Source organism: Heptranchias perlo, chromosome 7 (assembly GCF_035084215.1).
Source record: "Heptranchias perlo isolate sHepPer1 chromosome 7, sHepPer1.hap1, whole genome shotgun sequence".
Classification (NCBI taxonomy): Eukaryota; Metazoa; Chordata; class Chondrichthyes; order Hexanchiformes; family Hexanchidae; genus Heptranchias; species Heptranchias perlo.
The window spans coordinates 86934540-86961184 of record NC_090331.1 but is presented as its reverse complement, the minus strand read 5'-3'; the positions used below and the strand labels follow the sequence as shown (position 1 = coordinate 86961184).

General features: G+C 43.1%; 1 protein-coding gene across 9 annotated transcripts in view; it reads right to left on the bottom strand.

The window, feature by feature from the left end:
• Nucleotides 1–26645, bottom strand: part of trak2 (trafficking protein, kinesin binding 2) — a 105130-nt gene that overhangs the window by 44145 nt on the left and 34340 nt on the right. For 2 of the 9 annotated variants that reach the window (XM_067988060.1, XM_067988058.1), the window contains exons 2-5: nt 19551–19620; nt 17692–18019; nt 12474–12668; nt 201–260 (exon numbers count right to left, since the gene is read on the bottom strand). In XM_067988060.1, the coding sequence (XP_067844161.1) occupies nt 201–260; nt 12474–12668; nt 17692–17746 (310 nt within the window). In that variant the 5' untranslated portion in view covers nt 17747–18019; nt 19551–19620. The other 7 variants (XM_067988061.1, XM_067988059.1, XM_067988062.1 and 4 more) reach the window with 6 other exon arrangements.

The following is a 26645-nucleotide window of genomic DNA, read 5'->3' as shown; positions in this document are numbered from 1 at the left end:
CACAAAATAGCAGGCAGTTGGACTATAAAAAGCAATGCCACATTAGCTATATAACAAGCACACTTGCAAGGTTATAGGCTCATTTTAATCAAACTGCAGGATTTATTGAAACTGTGCAGATTCCCACCTCTGACGTTTAGCTACGGGATCGCAGTTATGGCACATTACAAGTCCCAGTCGTGGCAAATATAAATCATTACCTCGAGGAAGGCTGCAAGATTTAGGGAGCACTGAGGAATTCTGTTCCATATGGATGAAGGCTGCAGGAGATGGGTGGGTCAGAGAAAGGGAAAGAGAAAGAGAAGACGGAAGGAAAGGAAACAGTAATAGAGAAAAAATGGTCAGTGGCGAAAATTTACAGTAGATGGGATAATCACCGATGGCGCTACAACCACAGTGTACTCGAAGCAACATTAACCACAAGATCTCATCTGCACATCAGCAAAGACCGGTGCTTTGTCAGTGAACTAATGGAATAGAATTAATGGAGTAAGAGCAAAGTTCAAAATATTGACAGAAAATAGTTTAAAAATGTATTTCATTGATTTTCGCATGGCGACCTGCAATCTCTTTTTTCCGCTTGCATCAGGGAGTCACTTAACCCTCACCAATTACTCACACATCAATAAATGACTCCATACGGAATCCAGTGATTGGCATCCAGGACTTGCCCAGAAGCCAACAGAAAAACCTGAGCTGGGGAATTTTCATAACGGGTACTTATTGTGTAGAACAAATGACTTTTCCCAACTTGGGTGCTTCCTGATCAGCATCTCAGATGGATGTTGAGCTATAGGAACATAGGAGCAGGAGTAGGCTCTTCAGCCTCTCAAATCTGTTCTGCCATTCAATTAGATCATGGCTGATCTGTATCTTAACTCCATTTACTCACCTTGGTTCTGTAACCCTTACCTAACAAAAATCTATCAATCTTAGTTTTGAAATTTTCAATTGACCCCCAGCCTCAACAGCTTTTTGGGGAGGGAGATTTCCACTACCCATTTTGCAAAGAAGTGCTTCCTGAAATCACCCCTGAATGGCCTAGCTCTAATTATAAGGTTATGTCCCCTTGTTCTGGGCTTCCCCACCAGAAGAAATAATTTCTATCTACCCTATCGAATCCTTTAATCATCTTGAACACCTCACTTAGATCATCCCTTGATCTTCTATACTCGAGGGTTCCTCCTGGTCCTAAATCACTCACTTGCCGATCATCAACACCTGGTGTGAGGGACGAGCTGAAATGGGATGACTCATAGAACTGAAAAATAATAATGAAGCATAATTTCTAGTGGGTTGGAGGTTTTTTTTAAAAACTATTTTCTTACAGCACTGGTACAGGGTAAGTAAATACACCACCCTCCCGCTTCCTTAAGTGATTGATTTTCCTTCCTGCACAGCAAAGTACAAACAACAATCTTGACACATCAATTTCATTTCCAGTGTTTCTTTCTCTCACTTATGTATAAATGCGTAGGCTTCAAGGAGCTCTTGAAACATTTGCCTGAGGAAGGAGAAAATCTCCGAAAGCTTGTGAATTTAAAATAAAATTGCTGGACTATAACTTGGTGTTGTAAAATTGTTTACAATTCTTCCATATCCACATCGCACTCCATATTACCCAAGCATGAGGGACGGTGGTCAGCCTGCTGACAGGCCTTTGTAATTATTTAGGGGGAGGCCCGGTGCAATTAAGGGGATGTTAGATAAGTACATAAGGGAGAAAGGAATTGTTGCTAGGGGGAGATGAAGTAAGGTGGGAGGGGGCTCGTGTGGAGCATAAACACCAGCACAGACCTGTTGGGCTGAATGGCCTATTTCTATGCTGTAAATTCCATGTAATGCTACTCGAGCTGGCTGATGCCTTGCACCATCAACCTTCTTAATTTTCTGTCAATAGCTGGCTCAGCTGAACTGAAATACCTCTTCAGGAATAAAAACAACATACAAAAGTATCTATTTATTAAAAGAATGTGACAAGCAATGGTTCTCCCTCATGGCTCGAACTTCTAGGTACACAACAGGAAGGGAGGAAGGAACTTGCGTCCATACAATAGCGGCTTGCACAACCTCAGGACGTCTCAAGAGTGCTTCACAACCAATTAACTACTTTTGAAGTGTAGTCACTCTTGTAATGTAGGGAAACACGGCAGCCAAATCACATACATAAACAGGAATGAGATAAATCCGTTAATCTGTTTTAGTGTTATTAGTTGAGGGATAAATATTGTGCAGGACACCCGGGAGAACTCCCCTGCTCCTCTTCAAACAGTCCCATAAGATCTTTCACCTGAGGAGACAGAAAAGACGACACCTTTATCAGTGCAGAACTCCCTCCCTAGATTATGTGCTCAAGTATCTGGAGTGGGACTTCAACCCACAACCTTCTGACTCAGAGGCGAGATTGCTATCAACTGAGACACGGCTGACACCTAGAAGGGCTTTCTTCAGCCCTTGCGCAAGATCGAGAACCAAGACTTGGAGATATGTGGCAAAAGGGAGAAATCAATCACGGGTTGGGGGGGGGCTTTGGCCTACACCAATGTTTTGCTGAATACTGGGGAGGGTGGTGCAAGTCAGCTTCAAGGCAGGTATTCCACTTTGACAAAGACCCTCACAAGTGCATTAAACATGTTGTGATGAGTAAGCCTGGTATGTGCCACTGGACTTGGACACTTAGAACATCAAGCTGTCCGGCATAGGACCTTCCACTACGTTGAAAACAAATGCATATCATTTAGCTGTTGAGGAAACTCGGACTTTGGAGGGTAGCTGCTGGAAAACATTTCCTAAAGGCCAGACAAGTGCTCCTAAATCCAACGCTATCATAACTGTGCCATAAAGAGGCAAGCAGCTGCCGATGATGCTCTACACCTCCCAACTGATGGAACAATCAGTGGGTCATGGTGCATCTCCATGTTGCAGTCAGAAGGATGGTAACAATGCACTCACACATTTTATGGTAAGTTATGCTGCTCAGCAAAAGAGCTCCTACTCCTAGCACCTGCTGTGTGCCTAGGAAAAGCTCAAACCTGCACCGGTCAGATGGTTAATGATCAACAAGTAACTATCCTCCTTTTTGGGAAATCGAAAAGAGGGAGAGGAAAATAAGTCATAGCTCTTTGGGATTGAGCTAGCTCAAAGATGATGTGTGTGACCATAAAAATTTGGAACCAAATAAACCTCTTTGTGCAAGAGTCAGTAATCCAATTCCAGAGCCAGGGAGGTCCACAGTACTCCAGCTAAACGTGCTCACTACTGCATCCCTGAACAAACAGACCAGTCCCCTGCAAGTTGGGATTCTTCCCTTGGCACCAAATAATCATAGATTCATACAGCATCCCTATGGGTGAAAGTTTGCAGTCTATAGCAGGCAAACGGAATCACTACCTGTATGTATTTCTTAGTAGCTTGACTTGGAGGATGTTAAAAATGATAATGTTGTCAGCCATGGATCAGTGGGTAGCACTCACCTCTGAGGAGTTAGAAGGTGTGGGTTCAAACCCCACTCCAGAGATCTGAGCACAAAATTTAGGCCGACAGTCCAGTGCAGTACTGAGGGAGCGCTGCACTGTCAGAGGTGCCGTCTTTCGGATGAGACATTAAACCGAGGCCCCACCTGCCCTCTCCGGTGGATGTAAAAGATCCCATTGCACTATTTTTCGAAGAAGAGCAGGGGAGTTCTCCCCAGTGTCCTGTCAACATCACTAAGAAAAACAGATGATCTGCTCATATATCTCATTGCTGTTTGTGGGTCATTGCAGTGTGCAAATTGGCTGCAGTGTTTCCTACATTACAACAGTGACTACACTTCAAAAGTACTTTATTGGCTGTAAAGGGCTTTGGAACATCCTGAGGACATGAACGACGTTATATAAATGCAAGTTTGTTCTTTTTTTGCTTGAAGCAGCACCCAGCTGAACAAAAGAAAAGGCCATACTGAATATTGCGTTCTCGCTGAAATTTACAGGAAATAGTTTTTTAAAAAAAAGAATCTTCTGATGCAAGCCTGGATGTTCGGAAAGCAGAAAATGTAGCTCAGTACCCACAGAGGACTAGATGGACAACCATATACTCTGGGCCTTGGACTTTCTGCAGCCTTTCAGTCGTCAAATTAAATCCATCAGTCACAACAACCTCTACTGCTCTCTTTCCTATCGCTGCCCCCCACCCCCCACTCCATGAACATCATGGTGAATCAGACTGTACAAGTGATAACGTTCAAGGATTATATACGCTCACAGTTTATTTTTCCCCCCCGAGGTGAATATCGCACTCAAAGCTCGGGATACCAGCACTGGTGAATGGAAATATTTCCATTCACCATCAGCGTCAGGAATTCCTAGGTAAACTATACTACATGAAGAGTAAAGCTGCGACTGTTGTCTCAACAATGCACTACAACCTGAGAAAAACACTGTTGCACCTTCATTTCTACTTCCACACCACACTGTGGCTTCTCTGATCTCAAGACTGACTATTCAGTGCAGAATTAAGAGCTTTTTCTTCTTGGATTAACATTCACTACAAAGTGTCCTTTAGAAAGAGACCAACAACAACTAGCATTTACATAGAGCCTTTAATGCAGTGAAACATCCCAATGTTGCCTCACAGAAGAGCAATTGGACAAAACTGGACACCGAGCCAAAGAAGGATATATTAGGAGGGGTGACCAGAAGCTGGGCAAAGTCGTGGATTTTAAGGACGGTCCTAAAGGAGAGGAGAGGAGAGGAGGAGCAGCAGAAGGGTTTAGAAAGTGAATTCCAGAGCGTGGGGCCTAGACGGCCGAAGGTACGGCTGCCAATGGTGGGACAAAGGGGGATGGGGATGCACACGGTCAGAATCGGAGGAACAGAGAATTTGGGAGGGGTTGAAGCTCTGGAGGTGGTTACAGGGATAGGGAAGGATGGGGCCATGAAGAGATTTAAACACGAGGATGAGAATTTTAAATTGGAAGCATTGGGAGTCTGGGAGCCAATGTAGGTCAGGGGTGATGGGTGAACAGGGCTTGGTGCATGATAGGATACATGATAGGGAATAAGGGGGAAGCATCATGACTCAACCTAATGGACAATCTAGGACCTAATACTGAAAGGGACAGACTTACAATCCAGTACCAAATAAACCTCTACCTATTCCCTATAAATAATTAGATGGCAGTTATGAAATAAGGCACTTAACGCAGTCTCTGAACTTCCCTTGTAAACAAATTCCGCCCTGATATCAAGTTTATTTACACTTCTGCCAGTTGCCAAACCTGTAGGACTCTGAACAGAAAGATTAAATATCAAACATTTTGTATTTAGCACTGATTGAACTGGCTGCTTGCCCATCTAAATATCAGCATACTATGTACCTGCATCAATGCATACACTCATTGGATGCTGCAAAATACTCGATGATTCTAAATTAAATTCCAATTTTAATAAAGTGACAGGGTAGTTCAAACTGCCTCCACTCAAAATTATATCAACCACAGATTAAACTACAGTAAGGTACCTTTAGGAGAATACCAATGCACTATTAGGAGCGCACCACAATTCTGATTAGGTCTGTCATTTAATAAAAGACTGCAAGCTTAATTTTAAATGTATGTTGTCCATAACAGGGAAGATAAATAAGTTTGAGGAGTCTCAATTATTTGGAATGAGCAGAATAGTTAAAAATGCATTTACAGCCAAATTTAAATTGGGTTTTCTGAAGGGTCTCAATTTTGGTGCACAAGAATCAATTGTAACTTCAAAAGATTCATGCTTTAATGTATACACCTTGCTTCACATTGACCAGATAGTTGATTTAACGTGTGCTGCCCATTTAACTGGCGATGTTGATTACCGCAGGTTGAGCACCAATATAGACTGGAGTTTACTATTCTGGTCTTAACTTTACTGGATGCCTACAGGACATCATTCATTTTCTGTAATCTATTTTTTTTTTAACACAGCCAACACATGGATTTGATGGGCTTCAGTCTTCACGTCATTAGTTTTCAATTCATCAAGTCACAGTGCGATGCAAAAACATTGATTAGATGCTTTTGTCAAGAAAAGAAAGTAAGTCATGCATTTATATTTCAGGAAGTCCTAAAGTACTTTACAGAACAGTGACTACACTTGAAGTGTAGTCACTGTTCTAATGTATGAAATGTAGCAGCCAATTTGCACACAGCAAGGTCCCACAAACAGTAATGTGATAATGACCAGATCATCTGTTTTAGTGATGTTGGTTGAGGGATAAATATTGGCCAGGACACCAGGGAGAACTCCCCTGCTCTTCTTTGAAATAGTGCCGTAGGATCTTTTATGTCCACCTGAGGGGGCAGACAGGGCCTTGGTTTAACACCTCATCTGAAAGACGGCACCTCTGACAATGCAGCACTCCCTCAGTACTGCAGTGAAGTATGAGCCACAGCTGAAGCATTGAAATGTTATGATCACTTATATTCAGAACTTTTCCCCATCTTTAAAGTCAGCAAATCATAGCAGAGGATTTATATAATAAAACCAGAACAAATGAATATTCATACTCATCAGCCTTGTCCTAATAAGATCTCCACTGGTCGATAGACAAGTGTTGGGGGGCGCTAAACTACTTAGGATCAAGCCTGATGATCAGGACATTGGATATTCTATATCCTCAAATAGAATTGTAGCAAATCGGAACCATAGAAAGGTTACAGCACGGAAGGAGGCCATTCGGCCCATCAAGTCCGCGCCGGCTTTATGCAAGAGCAATTCAGCTAGTCCCACTCCCCTGCCCTTTCCCCGTAGCTCTGCAAATTTTTTCCTTTCAAGTATTTATTCAGTTCCCTTTTGAAGGTCATAATTGAATCTGCTTCCACCACCCCCCGCCCCGACCCCGGCAGTGCATTCCACATCCTAACTACTCTCCGTGTAAAAAAGTTTCTCATGTCACCTTTGGCTCTTTTGCCAATCACCTTAAATCGATGTCCTCTGGTCCTTGACCCTTCTTCCAATGGGAACAGTTTCTCTCTATCTAGACCCTTCATGATTTTGAATACCTCAATCAAATCTCCTTCCAACCGTCTCTGTTTCAAAGAGAACAACCCCAGCTTCTCCAGTCTATCAACGTAACTAAAGTCCATCATCCCTGGAATCATTCTAGTAAATCTCTTCTCCACCCTTTCTAAGGCCTTCACATCTTTCCTGAAGTGCGGTGCCCAGAACTGGACACAATACTCCAGTTGTGGCCGAATTATTTTCAATGATGTGACATTACGTAAAACGTACCCCATTGGCTTTGGGTTTCTAAGATATATGATTTGTTTATCAACCATTTTCTGTGAATTTATTGCATACTTGTAAGAGTTAGGAAAACTTACAAACAGCTATAATACTCAACAACTTGCATTTAAATAGCATCTTTAACATAGTAAAATGTTCCAAAGTGCTTCACAGTAGCGTTACCAGACAGAATTTTAGACTGAGTCACAAAGAGATATTAGGACAGGTGACCAACAGCTTGGTAAACAAAGTAGACGTTAAGCAGCGTCTTAAAGAAGGGACAGGTGGAGAGGTTAAGGAAGGGAATTCCAGTGCTTAGGGCCTGAATGGCTGAAGGCACGGCCATCAATGGTGAGGTCTAAGACTAAGTAGAAGCATAGGGTTTATGTTAAACATACACGAGGGGTTTCGATAAGGTAAACGGGGAAAAAAAAACACTACTTCCGCTGATCAGAGTCAGTAACTAGGGGTCATAAATTTAACCATATCACCAAAAGAACGAAGGGAAAGACTGGGAGAATTTTTGTCTTGTGTATAAAGGGCTGTTAGGACACGGGACATATTAGCAGGAACAGGGGCAGAAGCAGAATCCGGAACAGCTTTTAAAAAGGATGTGGATAAATATTTGAAAAAGAAAAATTTAAAAAGGTATAGGCAATGGAACTAATTGGATAGCTCCAAGAGTCGACACCAGCACTAAAGGCCAAATGGCCTCATTCTGCAGAGTAAAATCCTTTAAATCTACAGTTATATTGATACTTAACATTGATTGGAAGACAAAAATACTTTGCAGTGTCAAAAGTGAGGCCCAATTCAAGTGTAGTCATCAAATTTAAAGTTCAATAAGCCCTGTGAAACTGCTTCCAGGAGGTAGGCTTGTACTGATTCTGTACAGAATCATTGTAATCAGCGTGGTGAAGTTATAAAACTTCTTACTTCCATCTCTGTAACATCGCCCGTTTCCACCCCTGCCTCAGCTCATCTGCTGCTGAAACCCTCATCCATGCCTTTGTTACCTCCAGACTCGACTATTCCAATGCTCTCCTGGCCAACCTCCCACCTTTCACCCTCTGTAAACTTGATGTTAATCCAAAACTCTGCTGCCCAAATCCTAACTCGCACCAAGTCCTGTTCACCCATCACCCCTGTGCTTGCTGACCAACAACGGCTTCTGGTCCAACACCTCCATTTTAAAATTCTCATCCTTGTGTTCAAATCCCTCCATTGCCTCGCCCCTCCCTTTCTCTGTAACCGCCTTTAGCCCCACAACCCTTCGAGATCTCTGCGCTCATCCCATTCTGGCTTCTTGCGCATCCCTGATTTTAATCGCTCCACCACTGGCGGCTGTGCCTTCAGCTGCCTAGGCCTTAAGGTGTGGAATTCCCATCCTAAACCTCACCGCCGCTCTCCCCTCCCTTAAGATGCTCCTTAAAACCTACCTCTTTGACCAAGCTTTTGGTCACCTGACCTAATATGGCTCGGTGTCAAATTCTGTCTGATAACGTTCTTCTGAAGCCCCTTGGGATGTTTTACTAAGTTAAAGGCACAATATTAATGCAAATTGTTGTTGTTGTTGTTCCAAGGGTGCGGGAGGGGATGGCAGAGGAATTGCTGAACAGGATTGGCTCTGATCAGAAGATCATGTTCCCCCAATCTGGTTCCAAAGCCTTGTCATGCAGCAGTAAATTATTGGCCTAAATACGAGTAACCTGTAAAGTGATGCACAACGCAGCCAAGTTTCAAAACGAGAGTCAACGACAATATCATGCAGCTGGGCTAAACAGGGCAAAAGCCTACAAGGTCACCTCAGAACACAAGAGTACACTGCGGCAGCTAAAGAATTTAAAGCTGGAAAACTGCAACAACTTGCTGAAAGATTGTACTTTTAGTTAAGACAGAAATGCATTTTTAAATCTAGAATGCTGTCCAGGTAAAATATTAAAATGTTAGCGACTCTTCCCCTTGACTGCTAGTTACTTCACAATTATTGTAAAAGACAAACAGGTTAACAGGTTTTAGAAATTGTATCAGTTTACTACATCTGTGACAGAAGTAATGGTTTAGCCTCACCTTCCTTTACCAAACTTTCCAGAAATTCTTCATTGCAATTCTCATCTGCATCAACTTGACCTTGCTGCTGTTCCATGATATTCCATGATAACAATATCTCATACATCACAAACATTTACAGACCACCACGAACTAACGTTGCCCCAGTGTGTTTCAATCTTTTACAGACCCATCGATAGTGAGCACTTGCTACTAAATACTGCAACACTGAAGGGCTAGAAGCACCTTAAATCCACAATGCGGGCTCAAAGCCATTTGAACTGTTGTTTATTTATAGGCAACACAAGTGTATTTATAGTCTGCTCCCAGATAGGGGCAGGAAGCAGTACGTAATCAAAGAAAATGAATTGGAAGTTAAAAATTGACTAACTGGTTACTGTTCAACTTTTAAAAAATATTAAAATACATCCCTCTATGGGCAGGTGAGCTGGATTGCAAGTTACGCATTTACCATCGTTAACGTGGAAGAACTCCTGTGTTTCTCTCCTTCTGCCCTACCCTCAACCAGCAGGAAAATAAAAGTGTTCCACATCTGTGTGAAAGATCAAAAATTAGTTACATAGTGCTGATTAGAGAATTATTAGCACAACAGATTGTACAATGTGCTTAATCACTGTTGAGAAATCTTTAAGCACCACAGATTGTTCTGCACAAAGCTCGACTACTTTTTGGCAAGTTGGCTTTGCATCACCAGGCTGCATAACCCACCTCCCAACCAAACGAAACCCCCACAGCTTCTCCATTATTATCCCAATGTTCCGTGATAGACTATTAACTGGGAAATGGTCCTGCCACTGATAAGAATCCGGAGGCAATTTCTATCTTGGAGGATGACTAGTGGACCAAAGTTCAACCAATCTCTTTGTAACAGCCGTAGCTCAGTGGTAGCAAGCTTGCCTCTGAGTCAGAAGGTTGTTGGTTCAAGTCCCACTCCAGAGACTCAAGCACATAATCCAGTGCAGTACTGTGGGATTGCTGCACTGTCAGAGGTGCCGTCATTCGGATGAGACATTAATCAGAGGCCCCATCTGCCCTCTCAGGTGGACGTAACAGATCCCATAGCACTGTTTCGAAGAAGAGCAGGGGAGTTCTCCCCGGTGTCCTGGCCAATATTTATCCCTCAACCAACATCACTAAAACAGATTATCTGCTTGATATCAAATTGTTGTTTGTGGGACCTTGCTGCGCGCAAATAGGCTGCTGCATTTCCTACATTCCAACAGTGAATAGACTACAAAAAAAAAGTACTTCATTGTCTGTAAAGCGCTAAGGGACGTCCAGAGTTCGGGAAAGGCTTTATATAAGTGCAAGTCTTTCTTTCTCTACAAGAACAATAAGTCTGTAGAAACATTTGCTAGTTTTCTCTAGTGCTATCAAGAGCCAAGATATTAGATTGCACGTGCTACAGCTGTGGTGACTACATTAAACTGTGCAGCACAGTGGTAGGACAGAGCTGGTGACTGTATCGTGGATGTGCAGCTCCAAAACTCATAGCTCCCCACCATAGACTGAGTGCCCGAAAGCAGGTCACTCCTTAGAGAATGATTCCCAATCAGATGACGATAAGGAGAGCAATGGTGGAAAACATCTTTCCCTGCCTAACGGAGCGGGGTCTCTACGAGAAATCTCTCTCCTATTTTGAAGTCCTGCACAGGACCACCAGTTATTTGGGAGATTTTGTGAAGTATCAAGTTCCATCACAAATTGTCCAGGTACAATTCTAGTATGTGCACATAAATATGGGAGGTTGGCTGAACTAAAGCCAGAGTCAGTCACAATAAGGCTGCAACCGGCAAGCACATGGCCCATCTCTAGAAATCTGCAATAATGGCATGTTGAGCATTCACTTGCCACCAGAGGTCACTAGACTCCATATGACAGCAGTACTCTGCTTGTAGCACCTAAATATTATTTAAAAAAATATCCAACCAGCTGTCAATAAATATTAGTTGAAAAGTTTAGTTCCGCTGCAAATCAACCTTGCTACAAAAAGTCAATAGTGCAGCAGAACAAAATTCCAGGTCAAAGACCCCATTTATGCAGCAAATGGTACAGAAGGCCTTGGAGCAGGATGAGGCTTTAAACAAATCTTTGGTCACAAAGGATCTATGATTGAAAAAGGTAGAGACTTACCAGAAATACTGAAAATTCCAAATTTTCACAAAAATTCATTTCCAGGCCAACAGATGAAATTTATTCTAAATACATTCCATAAGTTTTCCAAAAACATTAAACAACCTTGAAAACTCAATATTCTGACATTTTAATGCAGTCGCACCCACACTTAAGCAGCCAGCTAAAAGAGAAGCACTAAGAGTAGCTTTTAATTTCATGTAGCAACCAAACGCTCGAGAAGAAACTTAACATTTTATCACATTTACATTCGAGCCACGAGTCAATTGTGCACCAGTTCCAAGGCTTCCTGATAAAACAAACTGTTTTGTATTGGGTCCAACACCATGAAGGGGAGGCCCATGTTGGTCCGAGAAACAGTGTCAAGACATTTTGAATTGGTTGCAAAGCAGCTCACGCTGCGATGGCTTCCCTTCAGCTACGAGGTGTCAATGTTTGGCCTCAACTTGAGCACAAATTCTAGGCTGACACTTCGGTGCAGTACTGAGGGAGTGCTGCACTGTGGGAGGTGCCGTATTCGGATGAGTAGTTAAACCGAGGCCCCGTCTGGCCTCTCAGGTGGATGTAAAAGATCCCATGGTGTTATTTCGAAGAGGAGCAAGGGAGTTCTCCCCGGCGTCCTGGCCAACACTTATCCCTCAACCAATATTATCTGGTCATTATCACATTGCTGTTTGTTGGACCTTGCTGTGTGCAAATTGGCCGCCATTTCCTACATTACAACAGTGACTACACTTCAAAAAGTACTTCATTGACTGAAGTGCTTTGGGACGTCCTGAGGTCGTGAAAGGTGCTATATAAATGCAAGTTCTTTCTTTCTTTCAACCTACAAATGCAGGTCAAACTTGGCCTTGTGTGCGTCTAATACCAGTCTAGTGCTTCTGACAGAAAAATATTGTCATCAGAACTCAGGTTACACGGTGAATCCCACTGGTTTAATTCTTTAGGGAGGGGTGGATCGTTTGCCTTTCGTAATGACACAAAAAAATCATTCGCATTGAAGGTTTCAATGACTAGACCACTTACTCACGTAGCGGAAGGCCTCCTCTGCCTGGGTGGGAGATAGACCGCTGGATGCATGGCCAGGGTACTCGGGGGTCTGCTCCCAGTCCTTGTTCTGATAGAGGTAGAGCGATTCTGCTCGCAAGCGATACTGGGGCGGCTGGTCTTCAGTCAGGCTCACAAGTTCCACTTCAGGCAACTCCCCACTGCTACACACATCTGGTAACAGGAACAGAGACACATTTCAGGGTTACTGCATCACAATGATCCAACCAGAAGCATAATTTTGCTGCACACATCACATCAAAGTACACAGCAACTATGATTAACAGAAGCTGCAGTGAGCTTTTGAAGAAAATTATCAAAGAGAAACAATAATAAAGTTCAGATACACATTATATTAAGTAACAGGGAACATTTAGATATCAAGCTTCGACCACAAGTAATATTCCACTTTTTAAGAACCAGACTTTTTACACTTCAGCCTTTCTCCCAACATTTGAGAGTGTCGGAAGAAAGATTGAAGGATTCCTTCCCCTTGACATTCAATGGCATCACCATCACCAAATCCTCCATCACCAACATCTTGGGGGCTGCTACTGAACAGAAACTCAACTGGACCAGCCACATAAATGCTGTGGCTAGTAGAGCAGGTCAGAAGCTGGGTATTCTGTATCAAGTGACTCGCCACCTGACTCACCAAAGCCTCTCCACCACTTACAAGGCACAAATCAGGAGTGTGATGGAATACTCTCCACTTGCCTGGATGGGTGCAGCTACAACAATGCTCAAGAAGCTCGACCCCTTCCAGGACAAAACAGCCCACTTGATCAGCAGCCCATCCACCACCGTAAACATTCACTCCCTCCATCACCGGCGCACTGTGGCTACAGTATGTACTATCTACAAAATGCACTGCAGCAAGTCCTAAGGCTTCTTCGACAGCACCTCCCAAACCCACGACATCTACCACCTAGAAGACAGGTGCATGGGAACACCACCAGCTCCAAGTCACAAACCATCCAGATTTGGACATATGGGGGTCCGTTCCTTCATCGTTGCTGGGTCAAAATCCTGGAACTTAACAGCAGTGAGGTTACCTTCACCACATGGACTGCAGCGGTCCAAGAAGGTGGTCCATCACCACCATCTTCTCAAAGGCAACCAGGAATGGGCAATAAACGCTGGCCTTGCCAGTGACACCCATATCCTGAGAACGAATTTAAAAAAAACTTGTTTTGCACTCTAAGCAAAAAGCGAGTTTCCATGAACAGACAGAGTCTTCTATGAAACAAAACCTGCAGCCTTCTGTGTGCCGTGAGCGAGAGAGCCTGCGCCACAGGATTAACAATTTCTCTCTAGTTACAATGCAACAGAAATCACATGGGATGCCCACCCCACACTCATCACTCTTGGGAGGCGATAAATATCATGCATCAGGCTAATGCCAATAGACTTATTTATGGGTGGAAATAAGTCTATTAGCATTAGCCTGATGCATGATATTTATCGCCTCCTATAAATAATGCGCAGGATCAGTGAGGCACAGCAAGATGCATAAAGTACATTACTTAGAAAACAAGTCAGAATCAGTCTGCTCTGGGCTCCTGCCTAGAATGCATTTCTTACATAGCTTTAAAAAAAAATCAGTCTTTCGCCGACCTTTTCAATGCGATGTTAAAAGTGAACAAAGCTGTTACTAGTCAATCCATGGAGTTCAGATCTCTGGTGAGAACTAAGGACACGATCAAATGGCAATGATTTGTGTTACGGGAACTTTTTACTGTTGCAGCTAGACCTTTGAAGTTAACGTTCTGATCTTGTCTTCCTGCAAAAATCTCACTTTAATAGTCCAATCGGAAAGATAGTGTTGTCTATCTCACAGTCTGTCGGCTCACAGGAAAGTGAACAGGCAGGGGCTCTTTTCTATAGAAGAGGAGACGGAGAGGTGACCTGATACAGAGGTCTTCCAAATTATAACGGGGTTGGATAGGGTAGACTTTCCACTTACGGGGGAGATCTAAACTAGGGGTCATAAATATAAGATAGTCACTCATACATCAAATAAGGAATTCAGGGAAAACTTCTTTATTCAGAAAATGGTAAGAATGTGGAACTCGCTACCACAAGGAACGGTTGAGGTTTTTTTAAAATTCGTTTATGGGATGTGGGCGTCGCTGGCGAGGCCAGCATTTATTGCCCATTCTTAATTGCCCTTGAGAAGGTGGTGGTGAGCCGCCTTCTTGAATCGCTGCAGTCCGTGTGGTGAAGGTTCTCCCTGTGCTGTTAGGAAGGGAGTTCCAGGATTTTGACCCAGCGACGATGAAGGAACGGCGATATATTTCCAAGTCGGGGTGGTGTGTGACTTGGAGGGGAACGTGCAGGTGGTGTTGTGCCAATGTGCCTGCTGCTCTTGTCCTTCTAGGTGGTAGAGGTCACGGGTTTGGGACGTGCTGCAGTGCATCCTGTGGATGGTACACACGGCAACCACTGTGCGCCAGTGGTGAAGGGAGTGAATGTTTAGGGTGGTGGGTGGAGTGCCAATCAAGCGGGCTGCTTTGTCCTGGATGGTGTCGAGCTTCTTGAATGTTGTTGGAGCTTCACTCATCCAGGCAAGTGGAGAGCATTCCATCACCCTCCTGACTTGTGCCTTGTAGATGGTGGAATGGCTTTGGGGAGTCAAGAGATGAGTCACTCGCCGCAGAATACCCAGCCTCTGACCTGCTCTTGTAGCCACAGTATTTACATGGCCGGTCCAGTTAAGTTTCTGGTCAATGGTGACCCCCAGGATGTTGATGGTGGGGGAATTCAGCGATGGTAATGCCGTTGAATGTCAAGGGGAGGTGGTTAGACTCTCTCTTGTTGGAGATGGTCATTGCCTGGCACAAATGTTACTTGCCACTTATGAGCCCAAGCCTGGATGTTGTCCAGGTCTTGCTGCATGCGGGCTCGGACTGCTTCATTATTTGAGGGGTTGCGAATGGAACTGAACAATGTGCAATCAGCAGCGAGCACCCCCATTTCAAACCTTATGATGGAGGGAAGGTCATTGATGAAGCAGCTGAAGATGGTTGGGTCTAGGACACTGTCCTGAGGAACTCCTGCAGCAATGTCCTGGGGCTGAGATGATTGGCCTCCAACAACCACCACCATCTTCCTTTGTGCTAGGTATGACTCCAGCCACTGGAGAGTTTTCCCCCCGATTCACATTGATTTCAATTTTACTAGGGCTCCTTGGTGCCACACTCGGTCAAATGCTGCCTTGATGTCAAGGGCGGTCACTCTCACCTCACCTCTGGAATTCAGCTCTTTTGTCCATGTTTGGACCAAGGCTGTAATGAGGTCTGGAGCCAAGTGGTCCTGGCGGAACCCAAACTGAGCATCGGTGAGCAGGTTATTGGTGAGTAAGTACCACTTGACAGCACTGTCGACGACACCTTCCATCACTTTGCTGATGATTGAGAGTAGACTGATGGGACGGTAATTGGCCGGATTGGATTTGTCCTGCTTTTTGTGGACAGGACATATCTGGGCAATTTTCCACATTGTCGGGTAGATGCCAGTGTTGTAGCTGTACTAGAACAGCTTGGCTAGAGGCGCAGCTAGTTCTGGAGCACAAGTCTTCAGCACGACAGCCGGGATGCTGTCGGGGCCCATAGCCCCTGCTGTATCCAGTGCACTCAGCCGTTTCGTGATATCACGTGGAGTGAATCAAATTGGCTGAAGACTGGCTTCTGTGATGGTGGGGATATCAGGAGGAGGCAGAGATGGATCATCCACTCGGCACTTCTGGCTGAAGATGGTTGCAAACGCTTCAGCCTTGTCCTCTGCACTCACGTGCTGGACTCCACCATCATTGAGGATGGGAATGTTTACAGAGCCTTCTCCTCCCGTTAGTTGTTTAATTGTCCATCACCATTCACGACTGGATGTGGCAGGACTGCAGAGCATTGAGATGCCTTTGACAGGAAGCAAGATAAGTACGAGGGAGAAAGAAGGATATATTGATAGGGTGAGATGAATTAAATAGAGGCTCGTGTGCACAGACCAGTTGGGCCGAATAGCCTGTTTTTGTGCTGTAAATTCCATATAACTTCCATTAACATTTCACTTAAGTTGCTCCAGCCACCAAAAACTGAGTTTTGACTTCATTTCTGAACAAAAGCATAGACATGGAGAAAATTCTCTCTCGTATTGAACATGATAATAGCCACGGCCCATTCCAGGTGCTCATCAACACTGCCACAGTAACGCCTCAATCATTACCCACTTATTCTAGCCATCTAAAATTAATGACATAAAATACAGAAATCTCCCTAGTTTGCTACAAGGGCTTCTTAATAAAGAGCAATAGTTGAAGTCATGTTCAATTAAACTTTCCTGAAGAGCAGTAAGGATGTGCTCCCATAACATGGAACAGATTGGTTCCCTAACATTACCAATTTTAAAATCTTTGTCCTCTTCTACAAGTTCCTCTGACCTCGCCTTTCCCTACCTCTGCAATCTTCCATGTCCCAGCACCCATTCTTCATTCTTGGGTCCTGTTCCACTGCTCAATTTTCCAGGTTCTGGAATGTTCTCTCCATAACCCTCTCCCCTCTTTCAAAAACAGTTCGATCCCAAATTTGGTCACCACCTCTAATCCTTCTCTCAACACTGCTCTGCGTCTGTGTAAGTGCCTTGCGATGTTTTATTCCATTAAAGGCACTGCATAAGTGCAAGCTTTGAATAAAAATACACGATGCCTTCATTTCACGTGAAGCACTAAGACATGATAAAGAACTGCATAAATGCAATTTTTCTTTCCATTGATAGATACTTCAGTGCTGTGGTCAAACTAACTCAGCTTACTTTTCTACAGCCAGATGAGAGGGGAAAATTTTTAACTTACTGGTCAGTACTGGATTCAAACCCGAGTCCTAGAAGTGAATGCAGTATTCTAATTAATGTCCATTTTAATTAAATGGAGGTCACATCAAAACTTCAGTTATTCTTAGCGTTACACCTGCAAGTCTATTAGCCTGACATTAGGAACACCACCTTCACAATCCAGAAGCTTCAAGTTCATGTCTCATGGATGCCTGACTCATCTAAATTCAGTTGACGTCAGAATCAAGCTAGTAATTAGCAGGCCTCCAAGTTTAGCAACTTGCAATTATATTCAAGTATCAATTAAAATTAAAAGGAAAATTCAAACTGAAGTTTTCCCTCTCCAAGTGCAGAGTTTAGTTTCTGTTCTTACCAGTGATGGTTCCCGTCTCTTTTTGATCCACATTCATGGGTTTATTTTCTGGCATCACTTGTCCAAAGGCATCCTGGAAAATTCTTGATCCCTGCCCCCCAAAACACTTTGCATCAATTACAAGCACTGAGCAGGCACTAGCAGATTCACCGCTTTGGCGGATTACGCATACCGTCCCATCGAAACTCCAATATTGCTGTGCTGATTCAGATTAAAGTCTTCGCTGCAGATCTCATTTTATTCAGCTGGAACTAAGGAAGTTGTTAAAAGCTGGACTGGAGACTCGCAAAAAGATCAAGTGGCGATGCCTCTCGTGTTCAAATACAACCTGTGGCCAAAATAAAAAGTATTGCATTTAGTATGAATTCCTTAATCTCCCCAAGCAACTTTATGTCTCTGGGCAGTGGAGCTAGTGCAGTTAAACTAATGCCACAATTGCAGCTGGGTAAGCGGACGTGACAACTTCTTACAGCATAGCCTCAATTCACTATAAATGATATCAGACTGACATTACACAAAGGAGCAAGATGACCTTTTAGCAATTGTACCCTTTGTAACTATACTCCCACCACACAAAGACATAAAGGAATAATGGAACCTCTAAAGGTTGTAATCTAACAGAGGATGACATAATAAACCAAGAAAGCAAAGCCATAAAGAGGTTTGGTGCTTTAAACTTAGGCTCCGAATATACTGCACACACATAGCGTTCCATTCGCGGCGAGTTATGTTTTCACCCTGTGGATTGGAGCATCCACCTTCTTAAAACTGGAAATAACAACTTTCTGCTTAAATTTAAAGGAGTGCCCAAGAGATACAACACAGAGTGCCTGAGCAAATTATAAACAGAGCATTGCCTCACTGGAGTTATACATCATGCAGTATCAAGCCTGAGCAGTGTGCACCCACTTTATAGCCATATGAACCCTAACTTTTAAAAAAGAAACATTTACATTTTTTTCAAAACCATAATCTGGAGTTTAATCTGAGAATCACAATAGAAGTGTCTCTGTATATCTGCAGCAAATTTCAGGGAAATTTTACATACACCATTTTGTACCTTTAGGTCAGTATTTTGTTCTGAGTGCTCAGCATTTATAGCACATCCTAAGCATGGCCACCAGTAGCTATTCAAATATTTCTCAGACCTCGTGTCTCCCAGGGCTTCCTTCCACACAGGGATATTTGAAATACTAATTTCATCCCACATATTCCCATTTGCACCCCCTCCCACTCCCTCTACCCACAGCCTACTTCAACTTGCTTCCCTTGCACTAGTTCCCCAGGCCAGTATACAGTTGTAGTATTACAAGGGACACAAAGGAATCTACTACTGACTGGACAAGATATGCTAACCTACACTATAGGTGTCAGCCATGGCTTGGTTGTAGCACTCTCCCCTTTGAGTCAGAAGGTTGTGGGTTCAAGTCCCACTCCAGAGACTTGAACACAAAATCTAGGCTGATCCAGTACAGTACTGAGAGAATGCTGCACTGTTGGAGGTGCCGTTTTTCGGATGAATTGTTAAACCAAGGCTCCCGTCTGTCCTCTCAGATGGACGTAAAAGATCCTATGGGACTATTTCAAAAAAAAATGCAGGGAGTTCTCCCCGGCGCCCAGACTAATGTTTATCCCTCAATCGACATCACTTAAAAAAAAAAATGATCAGGTCATTATTTTATTACAGTTTGCAGAAACTGGCTGCTGCGTTTCCTACATTACAATAGTAACTACACTTCAAAAGTACTTCATTGGCTGTGAAGCACTTTGGGACATCCTGAGGTCATGAAAGGTACCATTTAAATTCAAGTTCTTTCTTTTTTTATTTTTGAATGAGTTATGCAAAAGGAGATGCTCACTTTCCAGGAGGTTTAAGCCTTCAGTGCAACACTGCCATTGATTTTCACGTAGGACACCATAATAAGCAGTCTAAAAAAGGAAAAGACAACAGAACAGGCATGAAAACAAAATCAAATAAGCACAATATCATGCCAGGGCATCACGAGCAGTGAAACTTGCTCCACAAATAGGTTATGCAATCAAAACACAGGAGATAGAGCAGGAAAAACAGAAAGCAAAAAGAAAAACTGACAATAAGGGAAGCCATGCCAATTACAATTACATTACAAAGAAGCAAAGAGAAGGAAAGAATGAAAATATAGCAAAGCATAAAAGTGGCAAAAAAATCCAATGAAAGGTACATGGAAAAGAAAAAAAAGCAGAAAAACAGTATGATAAATAGAAAAAATGACAGGAGGGGGTGGGGAGGAGAGAGAAGAAATAGTAAAACAGAGAAAATGCTTGAGCAATCGGAATAGTCATGGACTCCTGAACTATCAGTGGAATCACGAGAACATTTTGCTGGAATGTCAGGAAATTCCGATAGCTCGGTCAACATAGACAACAGTTTAGACTTTAGAAAACAAAGGAGATGGGCGGAAAGGAGAAAAACAACAATAATTAGCAATACTGACTCAGAGCATGACAAACTATATAGAGATCCGCTTTATTTTCTAACACTCTCCCCTCCTCCTTCAGTAATCTGTTTCAGCTACAGAAGTACATCCTGGATCTTGCAAATCCACACTGACCTAGTGATTTGCAATAGAACTGAAGCTACAAGCACTGACACATTCATCAGAGTAATACTGCGCTTGCTGGGCAGTTGCTCAGCCGAGCTATTGACCTGAATAATTCAGCAGCATTTTCATTACAAGTGACGATTGCAACTGAGATTAATCAGGAGAATGCACAGTCTGCCAGCATGTACTGGGCAAAGTTCAGAGCAAGCAACAGTAATCCCAATTGGAAATTCAATTCAGAAAATAGTTACAGGCAGTAGCCAAGCTTCCATCCAGCTGCCTTGGTCAGATCCATATGAGTAGTTTTTTTTTGCCAAGAATGGATCAATTCTTGGAAGGGGTGGAAAGGTAGAGAGTACAGTTTTAGGCAGCTGACCCAGTTCATTCTGTCCCAAGTCAAATACAACAACCTGCATTTATATTGCGCCTGTTAACATAGTAAAACGTCCCAAGATACTTCACAACAGCATTATCAAACAACATTTGACATCAAGCCACATAAGGAGATCTTAGGAAGAGTGACCAAAAGCTTGGTCAGTGGTAGGTTTTAAAGGATAGTCTTAAAAGGAGGAGAGAGAGGTAGAGAGGCGGAGAGGTTTAGGGAGGAAATTCCACAGCTTCAGGCCTAGGCAGCTGAAGGCACAGCAGCCAATGGTGGAGCGAAGAAAATCGGGAATGCGCAAGAGGCCAGAATTGGAGGAGCGCAGAGATCCTGGAGGGTTGTAGGGCTAGAGGAGGTTACATGGATACTAAATTAAATGAAAGCTTTATTTAATTGAGCAGAGTTGGGGTTTGCTGGAGGACAAGATGAACAGGGTCAGTTTATTAAAAGTGTATGATGTTCCACTGAAGCTTAACGCAAGCTGATTTCTGTAACTTCAGACTTCAGTTTTATCCTCATTTTCACAACTAACTCCCATGTTTTCCATCTGCCCCATTTTGCCAGCCCTCTCCCTTCCTTGGCTTTTGACACACCATTTATCTCTTCATTGTTTATTCTTTCTGTTCATTTCTTGACAGAGGTTACATCATTCCACTCATGACTGCTCTCTGGGTTTGTCTGGCTCTTTTAAAAAAAAACATATTTCCTCCTCCCCTTTTTTTGTTTATATTGATATGCCTGTCTGCCTCTTAATTTTCAGGGGTTGCAGGCTCCCATGCTCGAATTTAATAGTTGTCTTGGTGACAGTAATAATCAAAGTAAAAGAAAGACTTGTATTTATGTAGCGCCTTTCGCGACCTCAGGATATACCAAAGCACTTTATAGCCAATAAAGTACTTTTGAAGTGTAGTCACTGTTGTAATGTAGGAAACGCAGCAGCCAATTTGGGCAGAGCAAAATCCAACAAACGGCAATATGATAAATGACTAGATAATCTGTTTATAATTGTCATTTGAGGTATGAATATTGGCCAGGACACTGGGGAGAACTCCCCTGCTCCTCTTCGAAGAATGCCGTGGGATCTTTTAAGTTCACCTCTGTTTAACGTCTCATACCAAAGACTGCACCTCCGACAGTGCAATACTCCTTTGGTGCTGCACTGGAGTGTCAGCCTAGATGATGTGCCCAAGTCTCTGTAAAGAATTAAAAAGTAAAGATTTAAAAAGCAGCAGTATCCTCAACCAATACCACTAAAATAGATTATCTAGTCATTTATCTAATTGCTGTTTATGAGACCTTCCTATGCAAAATAAATGGATGCTGCATTTCTCAACATTGCAACAGTGACTACACTTCAAAAGTACTTTATTGGCTGAGAGATGCTTTGGGATGTCCTGAGGTCGTGTAAGGCGCTATAGTAATGCAGGTTCTCTCTTTCTTCAGCCACAACAGTTAGACGGGGCATCAATTTAACATCTCATCCAAAAGGTAGCACCTCCAACAATGCAAAACTCCCTCAACACTGAAGTGTCAGTCTAGTTTACAGGCTCAAGTGCTAGTCTGGGGATTGAGCACACACTCTTCTGATCCAGCAATGAGAATATGAACAAATGAGCTAACCCTATATGAGCCACAGATGGTGGTGACAAATTGGGGGCAGTTTATGCTGTGGACTCAGACCCATTAGGGAACTGGACGGAAACCCATTCCACTCAGGACTCCCTGTGATCAGCAGAGAGAGATGACTTACATCATGAAGGCCTTAGAGAGGGTGCAAAAAAGATTTACTAGAATGATTCCAGGGATGAGGGACTTCAGTTATGTGGATAGACTGGAGAAGCTGGGGTTATTCTCCTTAGAGCAGAGAAGGTTGAGATGAGATTTGATAGAGGTATTTAAAATCATGAGGGGTCTAGACAGAGTAGATAGAGAGAATCTGTTCCCATTGGCAGAAGGGTCAAGAACCAGATGACATAGATTTAAGGTAATTGGCAAAAGAACCAAAGGTGATATGAGGAAAAACATTTTTACGTAGCAAGTGGTTATGGTCTGGAATGCATTGCCTGAGGGGGTGGTGAAGGCGGATTCAATTGTGGCTTTCAAAAGAGAATTGGATAAATAGTTGAAGGAAAAAAATTTGCAGGACTACGGGGAAAGGGCAGGGGTGTGGGACTAGCCAGATTGCTCTTGGAGAGCCGGCATGGCTCGACAAGCCGAATGGCCTCCTTCTGTGCTGTAGCCATTCTATGATTCTATCCCTGCAGCAAGTGCCAACCCACTACACCTCCCAATCTCAGGTAAAAAAAATCACTCCTGAAATTATGTGAAGTCAACCCATTAATCTGATCTGGATTTTAACACAAGTCTCAGCCTCAAAGAGACTGTCTCCAGCCAACTGTGCCAAAAGGATTAACAATTTCATTGTAATCTTATCAAGTGGTAATTCATAGTTAATTAACTAAAGGTCAAAATATATTAGGTTACAAGCCAGGTCAAATTGGAAACTCAGTGGAAATATTTTACAACAGATAAGTAATTGGTTGACCAACAGAACCCAGAGGGCAGTGGTACAGGGACAGTCATCAGCCTTTTGTTTAATATCTTCATAAATGATCTGAAGCTAGGAGTCACAAGCACAATGGCTACATTTGCAGATGATACAAAGCTAATGAAGGTGGCAGACTCCAAAGCTGAACAGGATAAGCTACAGATGGATTTGAATATAGTTGGGAACTGGGCAAACAGGTGGCAGATGAATTTCAATGTAGAGAAATGCAAAGTGCTTCATATAGGTTTTAAAAAGAAAATCCAGGAAGGGAACATTACTTAAATGGAAAAAAAAAGTGCATGGAAAATGAAAGAAATCTGGGGGCACAGATTGAAAATAAATTCGCAATAATACGCAGTGGCAGTGAATAAAGCAAATCAGATGTTGGAATGTATTAAAAGGTCAATATTGAGCCGAAATAGTGAGGTAATCCTGCCACTTTATAGATCATTGGTGCGACTGCACTTAGAATACTGTGTACAGTTCTGGTCACCAAGTATAACAAGGATATTGCAGCTATTGAAAGGGTACAGAAGAGCGCGACCAGAATGAGTGAGGGGATGGAGGGGTTGGATTATGAGGATCGATTATGTAAATTGGACATGTTCTCACTGGAAAAAGAGACGGTTGAAAAGTGAAATGACTGCTGTTTTTTGGAATCTAAAAAGGACTAGATAATGTAGACTATGACCAGCTATTTCACCTTGTCCAAAACAGTAGAACCAGAGGCCATGGCCTGCACTTGCAGGGGGGTAAATTCAAAACTATTCTCCGGTAACAATATTTTAGTGAACCAGTGGTCAACCTATGGATCAGGCTCCTTAGGGAGACAGTGGAAGTAGTTAGTATTGATTCGTTCAAATACAAATTAGATAGATTTCTTTCAGAAAGTAACTAGGAGATACAGTATATGAGTAACTTGAGACAATGACAGGTGACTTTGGATCTGTGGTTCCCTAAGTTCTCCACCACTGGGTGGGGGGGGGGGGTTCCTCACATTATGTCTGGGTCTGTTGTAGACTAAATTATAGATATTGATTGCTATGATTAGTCAACAACTCCATTATCATTGTATCATGCGACTAGCAGGATGATAGATGGTGAACTAGATGGACCTTGGTCTTTTCTCATCTAGCAATTCCTATGTTCCTAAGATCAATCCTGAAATGTATTAAATTATTGATGATTCCAACTTAGCATTCCCTTTTTAAAAGCAAAATATTGCGGATGCTGGAAATCTGAAATAAACACAGAAAATGCTGGAGAAGCTCAGCAAGTCAGGCAGCATCTGTGGAGAAAGAAACAGTTAACGTTTCAGGTCGAAGACTTTTCGTCAGAACTGGAAGATGGTCAGAACTGGAGGGGTCATGAGTCTGAGGAACTCCCTTCCCCAGAGAGCAGTGGAGGCAGGGTCATTGAATATTTTTAAGGCTGAGTTAGATAGATTCCTGATTAACAAGGGAGTCAAAGGTTATAGTAGTTAGACAGGAAAGTAGGGTTGAGGTCACAATCAGATCAGCCACGATCTTACCAAATGGCAGAGCAGGCTCGAGGGGCCGAATGGCCCACTCCTGCTCTTAATTCGTACGTTCATATGTTAGAGTTTTTAAGCAAGTACAGAGCCAGGAAAAGGGGGGGGGGGGGGGGGGGGGGGAGGGGGGGGAAGGAAAGGACATAAAGGGAAGGTCTGTGATAGGGTAGGGGGCAAGAGAGATTAAATGTCAAAAAGGGATGATGGTGCAAGGCAAGGAGGTGGTAATGGGACAGATTAAGAAATAAAAGATTGGCCAGGAGAAGCTGTAAATGGCAACATGAGAACTCCTTCCAGGTGAAACAGCAGTTTACTTGTACTTCTTTCAATTTAGTATACCGTATTCACTCTGCTCTTCCTTGAGACCTCCAGACTGGGCGACTGCTTTGCTGAACACCTCCACTCTGTCTGCAAGTGTGACCCTGACCTGCTGGTTGCTTGCCGTTTTAATTCCCCGTCCCACCCCACTCTGACCTCCATGTCCTCAGCCTCTTACACTGTTCCAACGAAACTCCACGGAAGCTCAAGGAACAGCACCTCATCTTTCGTTTAGGCACTTTACAACCTTCCAGACTCAACATTGATTTCAACAACTTCAGATCATAACCATTGCTCCCATTTTTTTCAGATAGTGAATGCTGGTAATAATTCTGATGTTGCCATTTACAGCTACTCCTGACCAATCATTCGTTAACCTGTCCCATTATCTCCTTCCTTGCCTTGCACTATCATCCCTTTTGTCATTTAATCTCTATGCCCTCTACCCGATCACAGACCTTCCCTTTTGTTCTTTCCATCCCTCCATTTCCCTGGCTCTGTACTTGCTTAAAAACTTTTAACTCTTAACATCTTCCAGTTCTGACGAAAGGTCTTCGACCTGAAATATTAACTCTGTTGCTTGCTCCACAGATGCTGCCTGACATGCTGAGCTTCTCCAGCATTTTCTGTTTTTATAGCATTCCCTTTTGCTGTTCTTTTGAAGTGGGTTTGTTTGTAATTTCAATACATGCATCTTGGTCTCAAGAACAGATCAAATCACTATTTGTAAACTCCAGTTAACTGTTTCTTTTCTTTGTTTTATTGGGAAATCAAACTCATGGCTAAGATGAGGCTTGGAGGTGAATGCAGGGATCAAGGAGTAGGAGAAGCTTGATAAGAGCTCTCGGATCTCCACGCGGCTGAAGTGTTACTGTGACAAACTGGTGGTTTGCTGGCTGGCTCCCTGGGGAGCTGGGAGTGGGAGGGGGAGGGGGAGGGAGGAAAGATATCTAAAAATTGGTGGTTCAAAATATTGCCACGTAAATGCATTTCAAGTACCTAGTTTTGAGTTTATACATAGTCAGAATTTCATCAGAAGACGAAGGGCCACCGCTGGATCAACGCCTACATTCTGAAATGGATGACAGATGCATTGCAGTAATATATATGTTCATGTGCGTGGTTAGCAGATGAAACTTCAGGCGTCTGACCAAACTTTAATGTTTGATTATGACCATTTTTGCCCCTGACTTGCATTCTTTTGTGAAAGCCCCCATATTTGCATATATACACACACCTCAAAAATGTATGCAACACCCATCTTAACAAAATGCACGTTTAGGATAGGTCCTGGCTGAATTCCATTTACCTGATTAATTTTAGTCATTATGGTACATGGCCTAACATCATAGAAAGGTTACAGTATGGAAGGAGGCCATTCGGCCCATCGAGTCCATGCTGGCTCTATGTGAGCAATCCAGCTAGTCCCACTCCCCCACCCTTTCCCCGTAGCTCTGCAATTTCTTTCCTTTCAAGTACTTATCCAATTCCCTTTTGAAGGCCATGATTGAATCTGCCTCCACTACCCCCTCAGGCAGTGCATTCCAGATCCTAACCACTCGCTGTGTAAAAAAGTTATTCCCCGTGTCACCT